We start from the raw sequence: 15,748 nt of genomic DNA on the forward strand, positions 1-15,748 counted from the left end.
CGCAAATGTATTCAAATTTGCTTTAATACTTACTGTGAATTACACTGAAGCGCCAAAGAAACTGGTACAGGCATGCGTATTCAAATACAGAGATATGTAAACGACCAGAAAACGGCGCTGCAGTCGGCAATGCCTATGTAAGACAACAAGTGTCTGGCGCAGTTGTTAGATCAGTTACTGCTGCTACATGGCAGTTTATCCAGATCTAAGTGAGTTTCAACGTTGTATTATAATCGGCGCACCAGCGACGGGATACAGAATCTCCGAGGTAGCGACGAACTGGAGATTTTCCCGTATCACTATTTCACAAGTGCACCGTGAATATCAGGTATCCGGTAAAACATCAAATCTCCGTCATCGCTGGGGCCGGAATAAGATTCTGGAAGAACGGGACCAACGACGACTGAACAGAATCGTACAACGTGACAGAAGTGCAACCGTTCCGCAGGTTTCAATTCTGGGCCGTCAACAAGTGTCAGCATGCGAACCATTCAACGAAACATCATCGATATGGGCTTCGGAGCAGAAGGCCCACTCGTGTACACTTGATGACTGCACGACACAAGGCCTTACCCCTCGCATGGGACCGTCAACACCGAAATTGGACTGTTGATGACTGGAAACAAGTTGCCTCGTGTGAAGAGTTTCGTTTCAAATCGTATCGAGCGGATGGACGTCTACGGGTATGGATAAAACCTCAAGAATCTGTGGACCCTGTATGTCAGCAAGGGAATGCTCAAGCTGGTGGAGACTGCAATGCTGTAGGGTGTGTGCGGTTGGAATGACATGGGGCACGCGCTACGTCTGGATACGACTCTGACAGGTGGCACGTACGTAAGCATCCTGTCTAGTCACCTGCTTCCATTCATGTCCATTGTGCATTACGACGGACTAGGGCAATTCTAACAGGACAATGCGACACCCCACACGTCCAGAGTGGCTCCAGGAACATTCTTCTGAGTTTAAACTCTACTGACCACGAAACTCCCCAGACATGAACATTATTGAGCATATCTGGCATGTCTTGCAACGTGCTGTTCAGAAGAGATCTCCACCCCCCTCGTACTGAAACGGATTTATGGGCAGTCCTGCAGGATCCATGGTGTCAGTTCCCTCCAGTACTACTTGAGACATTAGTCGAGTCCATGCCACGTTGTGTTGCGGCACTTCTGCATGCTCGCGGAGGCCCTACACGATATTAAGCAGTTGTACCAGTTTCTTTGCTCTTCAATGTAGTATAGATTCTCAAAGAGTTATATTTTAAAAGAAGCCGTCTTTAAGCTTGCCTGGCACTCCTTCATTTCTTGGAGCGTCTCTTGCATAAACGCCACGCGAGCAACAGCCGTGCTGGGATATTCCGCATTTCCGCCCTGCTCGTCCCTGCCAGAAGCGTCACGTAGCCGAATTGGCCGCGGCGCGCCTCCAGCCGACTGGTGTTCAGCCGTGTCATGAATTTACCTTACCTTGTACCAGTTCTACGTGGCTGAATTCCTAGCTTACATATGCATGACGTTATAGGCTTCGGAGCAAACGAACCTTTAGACAGCGTAAAGGCCTATCTTCCTTAAATTATGATTTGTCGTATGGACGACAACCGATTCCTGCAAAACACTGAATGACGCTGGAGAATACATTTATTGTCAAGCGACTTCAAGCACAACTTTCGATTCTCCATTGCCTGATATTAGTACTCTTGTTTTTTTCTGAAAGAGAGTGAATTTTGAACACGTAGTGCAAGTAGCCGTAGTACAATAATTACGATAAATGTGCATAGCTTGTTGGTATACCGGAAATCAGTATCTCTGTGGATGTTAAAATGGCGTCAAAGAGTACGTAGTCAGATGCATTAAAACGTCTGTTTCAATCCATTGACCACGAACTGTCACTGTTGACTACAAAAGCCATAATTGTATTGCGAAGAGATCTTGAGAAGCACATGCTCGAATTAACATTGAGAACTATTGGAATGTGGTTCGACAAGTTTTCGCTACCTGTGCGAGTAAACATGTAGTTGTAATAGCTCTGGTCAAAGGAATGCTTCTAAATACTAGAAAAATTCGGGATGGTGTGGAGGGGGGCGGATTTTTAAATACAGATGTCATACTGCCTCTTTGGAAAAAGACATTTATGAAATTTATACAGTCATCCTAGTACCAAGCATTCCTGAATGTTAGCAACAATGTAGCATTTGTCGACAGGTACCGCGAGCGCGCCAAACACCTGTCGCAGCTGTTCCGGGACCGCCCCCGGCCGCCGCTGGAGGAGGCGGTGTACTGGGTGGAGTACGTCATCAGGCACCAGGGGGCGCCGCACTTGAGGTCCGCCGCGCTGGACCTGGCCTGGTACCAGTACCTGCTCATAGATGTCGCCGCCTTCGTGATAGCGGCTGCGTCGGCTGTTTCCGTCTTAACGTACTTGGTAGTGCGCAGGATTTTGAGGCTCTTCAACATCAAAAAGAGCTCAAATCACGCGAGGAAGATGGAAAAGAAGATGAAGTGAGTTCGCTGGGCTACGTTTCAAAGTTTCTAACGGCGTTGACTAAGTGATATGCACTACACTGAGACACTCTGTCATTGCGGAAACAAGACTTTTAACTTGTTGGTTTCCCTTAAATGAAGATTTCGTCAGCAGGAGTCACCATTATTTACTTTGAATGTAACAGTGTAGCAACAGTGTAAGAATTAATTTGCTTTAGGTTTAATAAGCAGGCAGCTACGGTGTCAAACTGCTGTGGTCAGCACAGACACGTGGATCATCGAAAAGTACCTCTGCTGCTTACTAGTGGAGTACGAGAGTTCTTATGTCCGAGTTTTGCATCTTATTTCAATAATAAAATGTTTATGACGACCTCAGTACCATTATCTCTTCACAGTGAATCGATAAGACTTCCATTAAGTCCATCATTCCCATGAGTCCCCATAATTTTCCTGACGCATCGCAGTGGAACGATAGAACGAAACATGGAACAAACAGTGGGGGTTACGGATAGCGAGTTGTTTTTATTTTAGTTCCTACGAGTTTAAATTGTACATATCAACCTGACCTGGTGTCCAATATAACGACAGAAAAGGATGCCAAATATTTGTGGCGTGTGGTGAGTTCTGTGGTTCATTAAGATGTGTCATTTCAGTTTCAGTCTTGAATTGTATCATTATCTTCTATATATTATTTCCGCAGTGCTGCATCTGAAGTATGGACTACGAATATTCTATATGCAGGAACATTTCGAGAGGTGATAATTTTTCTAATGATGTCAAAGTTAGCGAAGAAAGCAAAAACATGTCATCTGTATTCACATGCATGGAATTTATGTTCATAGGGTTAACAGCCGCTTAAGGATCTTCTTCTCCTTCCTCTTTTACTACTACTACTACTGCTACTACTACTTCTCTTGCAGCAATATATAGTCCTCCCATATTTTTGCTGCTCTTCCAATAATCTTTAACCTTGTGGACCTTATTGCCAAAATGGACTGGTAGTCTTGATTCCTCCGCTCGCAACAGATGGGGTGTCCATATTTGCTTACGTTCTTCAGTCTTTTAGTTCACGTGATTTATTCTCAATGCGTTCCTAATATCTATATCTCTTTCATAACCCAACTTTGTCTACCTTGCTATGTTCCTGAAGAATGGATGTTAAGGAATGAAAATGCAAAATCTGTACAAGCACATGGATGATACAAAGAAAAAACTGCTGTCGAGACAGTGAAAGTCGTGGTTTCTGACGTATGCTAGTGTAGTAGTTCCCGACGTATTGTTCTGTAATAGTAATGGCGGAAGAAAGTTTCATCAAAATTTTGACCCCAAAAAAAGGAGAAATCGTGGAATATAATTCAGTTGCCCCTTCATAAAACGACTGGAGAAGGCCATGTCATATCACTTTCAGTCTGACCGAACTGTGAAAAAGTACATGATTTCCGTAGTACTATTATACCCAGAATGGACCATCGAAGTGGTTTTTAAAACTACAGGATCTTCTTCATGCCGTAACACCTCATTAAAGATAAGTGTATTTTCTAGGTTAGTTCCTGTTTTATTGGACCCATCCGTATACAGGACGGGCAAAAGAAAAGTGGCCCCGGAAATATTTCATGTACCTTAAGACAGTCACCGAAACAGTATACTGGAGACCAGGATAGGGCCGACCGCGGGTGACATCAGAGGGAGTGGTCCGTCCGGTACCGCCTTACTACTGCACTACAAGTGGCATTTGATCTCGCAGCATCCCCTCGACGTGTTGTATCGAGGCAAACGGTGTACAGAAGACTTCAGCAGAGTTGCCTTTATTGTTGGAGACCTGCTGTCTGTTTATCTCTGGCTTGTCTTCACAGAGGGGTGCGTCTAGAGTGGTGACGTCAACATGCCATCCGGACAATCGAACGGTAGGCCAATTTTCTTTTCGCAGATGAGTCCCGATTTGCTCTGGGGACTGATTCTAGAGGGATTAGCATCTGGACGGCACGTGGAACACGATTTGGGACCCAGAAATTGTGGATAGAGACCGATATCGAGGACGAACCCCACGATGGTGTGGGCGGGAATTATGTTCACCACTCGAACACCGCTTCATGTAATTGTACGGGAGAATCAGCAACATTTAAGCGCTGTCAGGTATCGTGAGGAGATCTTGGATATCATATGCGGTTGTTGCGAGGTGCTGTGGGCACAGACTTCGTATCGATAGACGATAATCCTCGACCTCATACAACAAGGGTGGTTGATGTTTTCTCTGGAAGCGGAAGATATTGCACGCATAGCGTGGCCTTATCGCTCTCCCGATTTGAAGCCCATAGAGTATAAGAACCTTCAACATCGCAGCGCGTCAGCAATCGTTGGTTAATATATTAAAAAACTAGAAACCCGCCTCGATTGCGGAAAAAGCACCTAGTGTTAACCTAAGTTTCGGCTTAGATAACTACACCTTCTTCAGAACAATAAAACCCACAAGTGCATAAGAAGACCTTTGTCAATGATTAAAAGAACACCATAGCTATACATTTTTATTTTTTCCTCCTTTTTTTCCTTTATAAATGTATAGCTATGGTGTTCTTTTAATCATTGACAAAGGTCTTCTTAGACACTTGTGGGTTTTATTGTTCTGAAGAAGGTGTGGTTATCTACGACGAAACCTAGGTTAACCCATAGAGCATGTCTGGGATGCACTAGGGAGACGGGTTTCAGCGCGTCAGTATCCCCCAACCACTCTCCAAGATATGTGATCAGCTCTGCAGGAAGGATGGGCGTTATAGCCTCAACATGAGACTGATGACATCATTCACAGCATGTTCCGTCGTTGTCAAGCCAGTATTGCCGCCAGAGGTGGTCACACCGCATACTGATCACATTAAAAGGTTTTCAGAATGTGTGTGCAAATCCGTTAAGTAGGAAAAAAAACGGAGAACCGTTATGCACGTTGGAGTGTATTGCGTTCTGTATTCTTTACGTTGTTTCTACTTTACTGTTACCTGTTTATCTGTTGTGTGGCGTAATAAACGCAACCTTGCAAAATTTCCGTTTGTTGCTTTAATTTTGGAGAGTTTTCTTCGTTCCCAACTATAGGTCGGGGTGACAGAGTGACTAAGATTCAGGAACCTTCAGTACACATTGCAGCAATCCATATTGAATTTATAGCTGGTTTACTTTAAACGAATATTTCGATGGTTTCTTAGAAAATGTCATCGCATGCTTCATGTCTTATTCTCTTACCATCCGAACTTTTTCGCAGCTTCAAATTACTTCGGCGCCTGTGGTACCCTAAGCCTTAACCTTCTTCTCCACATTTCAGCGCAGTGACACTGACGGCCACAGAGTGCTGAGAGATAAACCGCCGAGTGACGACTGCTTCGCCATGTGAACTTTTCGTTAGTGCCGGACACTAGCGGTCGAGAGCTACACTGGTAGATTATATCTACAGCTACACTCCACAAGCTGCGCTCTGATGGGTGCTCACCAACACTGCTATCATGTTTCTTTCGCGAATGTTGTTTGGGAATAAAGGCTGTCGGAAAGCATCCGTATGAGCTTCAATTTCTGCTATGTCTGCCACCAATTTCGCAAGGTTTGTAGAGGAGGAAGTAATTTGTTACGTGTCCCTTTTTGTTCGAGAACTCTCGGAATTCTCTGTGAGATGCACAAAGACACTCTTTCAGTGCCTGACGCTAGAGTCTGGATATAATTTCCGTAAGCCGCTCTCACTAAACAAACTCGTGACCATCTTCGCTATCTCCTCTAATAATTGTAATTCGTTAATCTCCCAGACTTATTAGCAATACCGTCTGCCGATCGCTGCTTTTGATATCTCGGTCTGATCGGTTTCTGGCAGTGTCACCGATTTAGATGTGAACGACTGTGCAACACGTTGAGGAAATAGAGCTTGCAAGATGCCAACTCACAGTTTTCGAACATTCTGCAGATGTGCCTCAGATTTAAAGGACTACCATTTTGAACATTCTCAAAGACAGATTTTGTTACCATAAGATCTGTGCACAGTACAAATCAAAATGTGTAACCAATGTTGACAGAACTGAAAAAAAACGGTTTTGCTTTTGCCTTAACATTCCTTCAGCACTACCATGAAGAGGGGGAAGAATCATGACTGGAAAAGAGACATGGGTGCAGTATGTAAAGGCTGAAAATATGGACCAATCGAAACAGAGCCTGCACACTCATTTTGAAATGCGTCAGGCTGGAGCTAATCCGTGATTTCATTTCCTGATTACTATTATTCACAGAATAAAGCGTGGATTGTTAAAAGTGATCGACATTATCAACGCTGTCCGCTCTCTCCCTGAAGATGTCGGAATCGGAAACAGTCGCCTCAGTTTCGTTTTTCTTTTTTTTTTCTCTCGTGTATTTGCCACAGCTTTCGTTTCTCTCCTGCTTTTTGGCGTACTCATTTCTTGTTTTCAGGCTTGTCTTTGTCAGCTGTGAGTTACTGCTGGAGGCGTGGTCTCTCACGATTTTGTTGCTGGCGAATGGGTAGCGTGGCAAACGGCGGCACATTGCGGTATGGCCGGTGGCTGGGCAATAACGTTTCCGTTTGAGGACCTTGCTGCAGCTCATTTGCAACGCAGCGCGACTCCGATGCAACCATATAAGCAGCGACTTGTGGCCGAGGGACTGGCGCGGCACTCGTACCTTTCCGACGAGCGTGTGGTAAATGCGGAGACGTAAACTATTACCAAGTGCGTGCAAACAGAAACAGCTTATTATTACTATTTCCTGGGCTGCCGATGATGAAACACTGGACGACATACGTCGGAGAATGAAGAATGTGTATGGTACAGCACGTCTGTCGAAAACCACAGCTGTGGTGCGGTGTGCGTGACCTGGGTATTTGCAGAAGTTACGCTAACTGAAGTGGCTCCCACTCTGACACCCGCCCTATAGTGGTGACCTCTCCGCACGTGATTATCATGCCTTCGGTCCCTTAAAACAGGCTTCGTGGTCGACAATTCCTGCCGACGAGGAAGTGTAGCAGGCAGTTACGGACTTCTTCATACAGCAGGACACGGTGTATTGCCAAAGAGATATCTTCAACCTGTTGCGGTGTTGAGATGATTTCCTCACTAGCATACCGATTCTGCACTATACGTCACAAAAATTTGGTAGGTATATAGTCAATATCTGCGTAAATGCCGCAAATGTTCTATAACTGTGTGTACACTTATTTAGAGTCTGAAAATGATGACTGTTAAAATTGTTGCTTAGTCCGAAGTGACGAAAAACAATTTATGACTAGCTGTTGTTAAACAACAGCAGCATAACTAACAGAAGGAACATTTGTGATAGCTATGATTTCCTTATAAATAGACTCGGACACCCGCACTGTAGTCAAAGCTGTGTGTTTTACGACACCTTAGCCTTTTGCATTTTTATAACAACAAAACTACACTCAAAGTAGACCTCTCTTTGATTTATAACAATGGATGTTGCCAGGACTACACCTTCGACTCATTTGATAGACCATCAATTTCGAAATCGTTCGATTGAACACGGTTTTCTAATTCGCATCAGAGGCGGCGGAAGGTGGTCTGTATATCTAGAGGGCTGATTCGAGACAGATCACAGGGGCTCGTTCACAATTTGCAGTTGTGCCATCTTGTAGTTCTCCCGGTAATCCCAAATTATTCAAGCACACGATCTCACACTATGAAATGATCGTTAGACTTTTTTGGTATTTCAGTGGAACTTTGACAACAGATTCGCGAGAATAACGGGTGAGAATTCTGTGACAACAGAGGTTTTTTGCGGGACTTTTACAAAACTCCTAAGGCCAATCCAAAACAGACGGCGGGGCATGATTGTCGAAGGAATCATTGTTTTCACTACAATGAACGATCCCATACTGCAAATGAAACAAAGATAAGACTCAAAGTTTTTGGTAGGAGATTTTCCTGCCTCCTCCTTGTAGCCCGGACATGGCTAACTTCATCTGTTCCCCAAGATGAAGGCCTGGCTGACTACTCACAAGGGAAACTCCCCATCGCACCCCTCTCAGATTTGGTGGTAAGATAGCCCAGTGGATAACCCGTCAAAATCTGAACGCAGATCAAGCATCAAAAAAAGAAGAAGGTTTATTGAACTGTGAAAAAGAGCAAAATAAAAACCTTGAACGCTCGAAGCTTAACAAGTGCAAAATCGAGCGAAAGTTAACAGCCACGGCGTTGTTTTAAAGTGGTCACGGTATTGGACTGCGAGCCATCTTCGACACTCTATTCTGTCTATTCCTTTTATTTACTTACTTTTTTCGCAACATTATGAACTGTACGCCTGGTCATCGAAATGTTTGTTCTCTTTCTCTAGTCTCGGCAGTTGATATGCTATACAATGGCATATGAGTCATGTGGTAAATATACATTACCGTCGCAAGTAAATGTGGTGAATAGTCACTCAGTTACCACTAGCAGTGTAGTTGTGCAGAATCAACTGTCGTTATAGGTCCCTTCCTTACTTTTTGCTGTTGCAACGGACGTTATCCCACTAAACAGACACAAATTTGAATGCAGCGAAAAAGAAAAAAATAATTTGCAGGAGGGATCTTTGAACACCTGTTTGGCAGTCCAGCATCGTGACCACTTTTTTCTTATTTTTCAGTTTGTTCGTTATTGTTCGTTGTGTTTGGTCGTAGCGGACGTCACATTGTTGATACCTTCACTCAGATTTTTTTTATTACAGAGACTAGCCAGCTCTCTGACCGACGCTGTTGCTCTCCCTGCCTGCTCTATGTCGGGTACACGTCTTGCGCTTACACCGTTCACTGTTTCTATTTTTCTTTTTTCTCTCCACAGTTCAGCGCACCTGCTTCCTGTTCTCGTGCTTGATCAGTGCTCAGTTTTTGACGTGCTGTCCACTGTGCCCTCTTACCACAAAATCTGGGTTGGAGAGAGGGGGTGCGATGGGGAGTTTCCTTTATTACCAGTTCACGACTGACCGACGACGAACCCCCGATGGTACCACTCTTCGACGAAGGGATGAACATACTACTGTCAGCGTAAGACAAATCTCTGAAAATGAGCGGCATCTTTGTGAAGACGTATTGTCAGAAAGTAAGTACGGGATGGACCCAAAAAATTGTCGTTTTTTAATAGCCAATAGGAGGTTAATCATGATAACCCTCGCATATATATTTTCTTTACTGTTTATTTTGCCTGACCAGATCAGATCTGTCACATGTGACTAGAGACAGCGCATACTACTAACTGACGCTAATAATAATAACAACAATAATAATAATAGATTAGATTACAGCATTTCAACCCATATTCAGTACTATCAGAAGCGGAAGAGATAAAGGAAGTGGAGAAGATTGAAATTACAGTGAGAATAGCTTTTAGAAAAAGATATAGGTAGAGAAATCTGCAACAAGGGATAGGGAGAAGTGGGGAGAGGGACTGTCGAGAATAAACTGCACGGAGTGCAGGAGAGATGCCTATTGAGACAGAAGGTGGACCTACCAGGTGTACCGGTATGAAATGAGCGTTAAGATACAAATGTGTCTACAGGGAACATTTGTTGTGAACGAGCCTTTTTTTTTTTTTTTTGTTTGGTTGATATGACATCTCTCAAAGATATTTAGTATACATCAAGTCATGGAACAAACAACATCATATGTTTTCATCGTGTTAACAATGTCGAATTTTGTACCAGAAAGTAATGATTTGCGGAAAGCATTAATTTTTTGTTTTCATTTGAAAAAAAAGTGCTGCAGAGTGGCATCGAATGCTTTTCGAGGCATACGGTGATCATGCTCTATCAGAAGCAACATGCAAAAGATGGTTTCAACGGTTCAGAAATAATGATTTTGATGTAAGAAATGAAGAAAGTGGAAGACCACCAAAAAAGTTCAAAGACTCCAAATTGCAAGCAATATTGGATGAAGATGAGTCAGAAACAAATGGCAGCAATGCTAAATGTTGCACAACAAAGAATTTCTGATCGTTTGAAAGCTATGGGAAAGATCCAAAAGTGTGGAAAATGGGTGCCACATGAATTGAATGAAAGTCAGATGGAAAACCGAAAAACCATTTGTCAAATTTTGCTTCAAAGACATGAAAGAAAATCAATTTTGCATCGATTTGTTACTGGCGATGAAAAATGGATTTATTTTAAGAATCCTAAACGGGAAAAATCTTGGGTTAATCCGGGACAACCATCAACATCGACTGCAAAACCATATTGATTCGGCAAGAAGACAATGCTCTGTGTTTGGTGTGATCAGGAAGGTGTGGTGTATCACGAGCTTCTAAAACCCGGTGAAACTGTGAATACTAATCGCTACAGACAACAAATGATCAATTTGAACAATGCATTGATCGAAAAAAAAAAACAGAATGGGCCAGAAGACATAGTAAAGTAACTTTTTACACAGCAATGCACCTGTACACAAAGCAAAACTGGTTCAGGATACAATAAAAACACTTGGCTAGGAGCTGCTACCCCACCCGCCGTATTCACCAGACTCGGCCCCTTCCGACTACCATTTGTTTTCATCAATGGGACACGCATTGGCTGAGGAACACTTCGATCCCTACGAAGAAGTCGAAAATTGGGTGTCTGATTGGTTTGCTTCAAAAGACGAACATTTCTATTGGCATGGTGTCCACAAATTGCCAGAAAGGTAGTCAAAAATGTATAGAAAACAATGCTCAGTACTTTGAAATAAATGTTTTTACTTTTCTATTCAAAATTAGTGTTTCATTTTCACAAAAAATCGCTCATTTCATACCGGTGCACCTGGTACAGCTGTCTCTTGATATTTGGAAAGAATGTAATTTCTTTGATATTTTGAGGGAGATTGTCCCACTGTCGAGTTCCTGATACAGACAATGATTTGGCGAATATGTGATGGTAGAGAGAGAATTTTACTTTGTTTAGAAATTGTATTTTTCCTGCTGTTCAGATAGTATTGTAAAAATTTAAGACAAGCAAGAGAGAGTACAGTGATTGTGAGGACTATAGCGCAAACATGGAATGTGATAGTCTCTACGCTTATTGGCACGTAGCCACGGTAGTTCGTAGCTTGGAGAGATACGGCCGTAAAAGTGTACGTCACGAATGTATCGCTCAGAAGTGCTCATCGAGAGTTCCAGCCTGCGTTAGCTGTGGTATGAAAGTTCTTGGAGAGTAACATCACCACAGTCAAGTATGGCGAGTATTAGTGTGTCTACCAGCTTCTTTTTAAGTTCGAAAGGAAATACTTTTTCTTACATTTTTGTTGTGAGTGAAACGACGGTGACACGTTCTTGCAGACTGTAGTTACATTTTCAGACCACTCGAAGGGATGGTTCAGAATTATCTCCAATTTCTTTGCAGAATGTAGTACATTTTGACAACAAATACATCAGTACAGCAATACAGATACTAAACAAGAACTCTTTTTTGATGACACTATCTCTAGAGCTCACAAAACTAGGAAAAGATAAACCACAGCGTGAGCGAGGCAACAACATATGCCTGAGAAACGTGTTTTATGGACGTTACGTACCTTCCAGCAACCTTAACTGCTTGGTGGATGACGCAGGCAAATAACTGGGTATTACCCCCGACCAAGAGCAAAACGCTAGACTGAGTGATAGTACTAACCATAATGTACAGACGTACGGTGCGTATCGTAACTAGTAACGGAATTTCACACAACTGAAAGTACGCGATAATGGAAGGAACGTGTTCTAGTAGACATCCACGCGCAAACAAACCGTTTCCAAGGCAACGGTGTGTAAGCGTATCGTCATATCGCTGGCTTGGTTGCGGAGTATCTTTGCGGGCAGCGCGTTTGCAGAGTCGAGCATGGGACACGGAAATGTTATGTTGTGCTGTGCGTAGCTCTGCATGTAAGAAATATTGTTAATTATGGAAGTTCAAGTGTTGCTGCAAGTGATGGAATATGGAAGTGATTCAACGAAAGTGCGTAATGATGTAATTAAAAGGGAGCAGTGCCGCTAATAACGTATTTGTATATCCTCTCGTTAGGTGTTCATCAATCATCCGCGCCGTGTGCGGTCTCCCAGAATGAACTAACGTCAATCAGTAATACTATTTACCACGAAAGAGAGCATTTAAGTGCCAGTATCTTGTAGCGAGCGTGAGAACGTGCGTTCGGTCATCGCGTTCCGCATCATCAACAATGAAACGCGCCGCGACGGTTACGCGCACGCTCGTACAACTTAGAACTGTGAACTGTAAATTTAACTTTGTGAACAGTGTTAAAATTTATTACTAGTGTCAAGGAGGTCTGGTAGCAAATATCTGTGTATGCGTGACTAGCTTAAGAACTTTCGTGCGATCATTCGGCTTCCGCATCATCAACAATCAGCCACGTCGTGTCGGTTACGCGTACGCTCGTCTGAGTGATATTGTGGACTGGTAATCATCCATGAATTAGAATGTAAACAGTGCGTCCTGCGATTTTCTTTTATCGTCCCACAGTATAGTTGTTCATACTAGACGTAGTACTGTGTTGTGTTTTAACTTTGAGTGGCTCCCCTAAACCCGCTTGCATATTTCGATAGATAATTTCAGGCAAGCCAGCAGCAGTGTGGAACAATACGACCGCCGCGGGATTATCAGGTACGTAGTGTGGACAGGGCGCACGGCCCGAAACGACAACCAGTTGAAGGGTTCCCCATCCATTCGAACCCCCGGGCGTGTTACAGGTGTATGTGCGCTTAGTCGCCAATACCTTTCATATCATATAATGTCCTAGCTGACAAAAATGTTTTTCAGTTAAGTTCCAGTTCACTGGGCTCACGGTTCAAGTATGTCCATCAGATGAAATACGATAATATTCCAGAGCATTATATGTTAGGGTTTGCTGCCACTTGTGAAAGGAGCTGTACCACGTGTCGTTCTCGGATTTTGATGTAATACGGGGTTTACATAGAGACAGCCGTGGTCTAGGGTAAGTCGGCTCTCAGCCGTGGCAGCGTGCGGACGGCCACGCACGCCGGCCCCGTGCTCCGCTGCAGGCGTTGTTTACTTCCGCGTCGTAGCTTTAAGGCTTGTGTCCGTCCACCGTGAACAACATGTCGAGCGCTTACCGCCGTGCGACCCTTAAAGTTTCCTTCCCAGCTGAACATGCGCGACCTCGTGCACATGAAGTTGAAACGTTCCTACGTGAGGAAGTTCGTTTAGATCCTAACCACGTTATCGGAATCCATTTTTCGATCACGAGTAGTGTCGTTCATATTAAAATGACAAACACCGAGGTGTGTGAAGATGTTATTCGCCGCCATGCCAATGGACTTAAGTTCAAATACTCTGATGGTCACGTCGGAGCTGTAACACTTGTACTCGCAGAGTGCGGTCAACGCACGATTAGGGTGTTTGAACTACCTTTTGAAGTGCCGAAGGACGAAGTTGTCTCTGCGTTACAACCATACGGTAACGTCATCGGTTACGTAGAGGAAAAATGGCAAACCTTCGCGACCTACCATGCCCTTAATGGTGTGCGTCAGGTCAAAATTGAACTGAAAAAACATATACCATCATACCTGACAATTGGCGGGATGCGAGCCATTGCCATGTACGACGGCCAACCCCGAACATGTGCGGGTTGTGGACAAGAAGGCCACGTCAGATCCGCCTGCATGCGACGCCGCCTGATCCAGACGCCGGTCGGCGAGGAAGCATCCCCAGTGGTGATCACTCAGATCCCTGTCACATATGCCAAGGTTGCCCAGGAAGGTAGCACCTCTACACAGGGTCTTCCTGCTCCGTTGACGTCGTCTGATCAGGTAGATGCAACCGCTACTGAGATTCCTTCTGAGGTGCCACACACGCCAGATCCTGACCTGCCGCATCATCGCAGCACTGTGACTGAAAATGCTACTGAGATGGACGTTGATCCGGGAGTGGTACCTACTTCTGCTTTCCTTCAGACAGGTCCGGAGTCAGACGAAAGCCACCCGCAATCAGACTCTGTTCGAAAACAAGGGTCAACACGAAAGAGAAAGAAACGTAGCCGTACACCCCCTGATGAATCCATTCTACAGATGGATTCCAGGGATGCAGAACCGAAGATAGACGACAAACTGCTCTATGATGACCAAAAGTCTGATGCGAACGACCCTACACAGGCGACCACTTGCAACGAACACCCCTCCTTACTGGCGCCGTCGCCCCCACAGGTCGACGTTGAAGAGAGTATATCCGCTGAGCCGAAAACTACGTCTCCTCTCCACATGGATGATGCACACAGCTGGTACCCTACCGCAGTATCAGTCTCCTGGGCAGACGACGTGGAGATCGAAGGGACTGGGGTGGACGGTGCTGATGATGGGGCGCCCCCATCGGTTGCGCCCGCGACCGCAAACTCTCCACAATAGCAGCCTCTTTAGCGGACCGGCAAGATCGACGACCTCTCGCTCCTGTAGAAGGAGCCCCACCTGTGCCTGTGGGACTCCAACACCAGCATTATCGTGTCGCGACGATTGACCTCGCGACCATTCGTGCGCCCCACAAACTAGCGCTGCTCCGCGATATGATTTATGGTGCGGACATAGATATTGCGCTTTTTCAGGAAGTGCATGTCGCCGATTTTTCACCACCACATGACTTCACGGCGCATCTTTCTCCCGCTTCGGACACCGGTAGTGGTGTTGCCATCATCTTACGAGAAGGTCTTCCTGCCGAAGATGTCCTATACCTCCCCAACTGCAGAGGTATGGCCCTTACTCTCTTTGGTGTACGCATCGTCAACATTTATGCGCCGTCGGGCTCCAGCTACCGTCGTGAACGCAATGCCTTTTTATGGAACCACACGATGACTGGGTCATGGGTGGAGACTTCAACTGCACCCAGCGACCTCAGGATCAATTGCCGCGTCACACACCAAGCGCAGCTCTGGAAACAGTCGTCACACGGCTACAATTTGTCGACACGTGGAGACATGTTCACGGTGATCTTATGGGCTTTACGTACTACACTGCGCACTCCTCTAGCCGACTGGATCGCATCTACATCTCTCGATCCCTAATTCAACACACTCGACAGGCTGAAATCTGGCCTGTTGCTTTCTCAGATCATGAGGCTTACTTCTGTGACGTTGTTCTCACAAGACAGGCAGTATGGCACGGACGTGGTTTATGGAAACTGAACACGGCACTTCTTAATTCACCTGACTGTCGACTTCTAATAGAAGACACTTGGATCACATGTAATAGACGCCGTCCCACGTATCCGTCTACCATATCCTGATGGATCCAGTGTGCAAAACCTGCTATTCGAAAAACTTTGATCCGGTATGGCAA

The 15,748-nt window shown here is 44.8% G+C and overlaps 1 protein-coding gene across 1 annotated transcript in view; it reads left to right on the forward strand.

The window, feature by feature from the left end:
* Nucleotides 1–15,748, forward strand: part of LOC124798736 (UDP-glycosyltransferase UGT5-like) — a 105,279-nt gene that overhangs the window by 59,182 nt on the left and 30,349 nt on the right. The window contains exon 6 of the mRNA XM_047262264.1: nt 2,199–2,495. Within this exon, the coding sequence (XP_047118220.1) occupies nt 2,199–2,495 (297 nt within the window). The remainder of the gene's footprint in view (nt 1–2,198; nt 2,496–15,748) is intronic.

The sequence above is a fragment of the Schistocerca piceifrons genome, chromosome 5, assembly GCF_021461385.2.
Source record: "Schistocerca piceifrons isolate TAMUIC-IGC-003096 chromosome 5, iqSchPice1.1, whole genome shotgun sequence".
NCBI lineage: Eukaryota > Metazoa > Arthropoda > Insecta > Orthoptera > Acrididae > Schistocerca > Schistocerca piceifrons.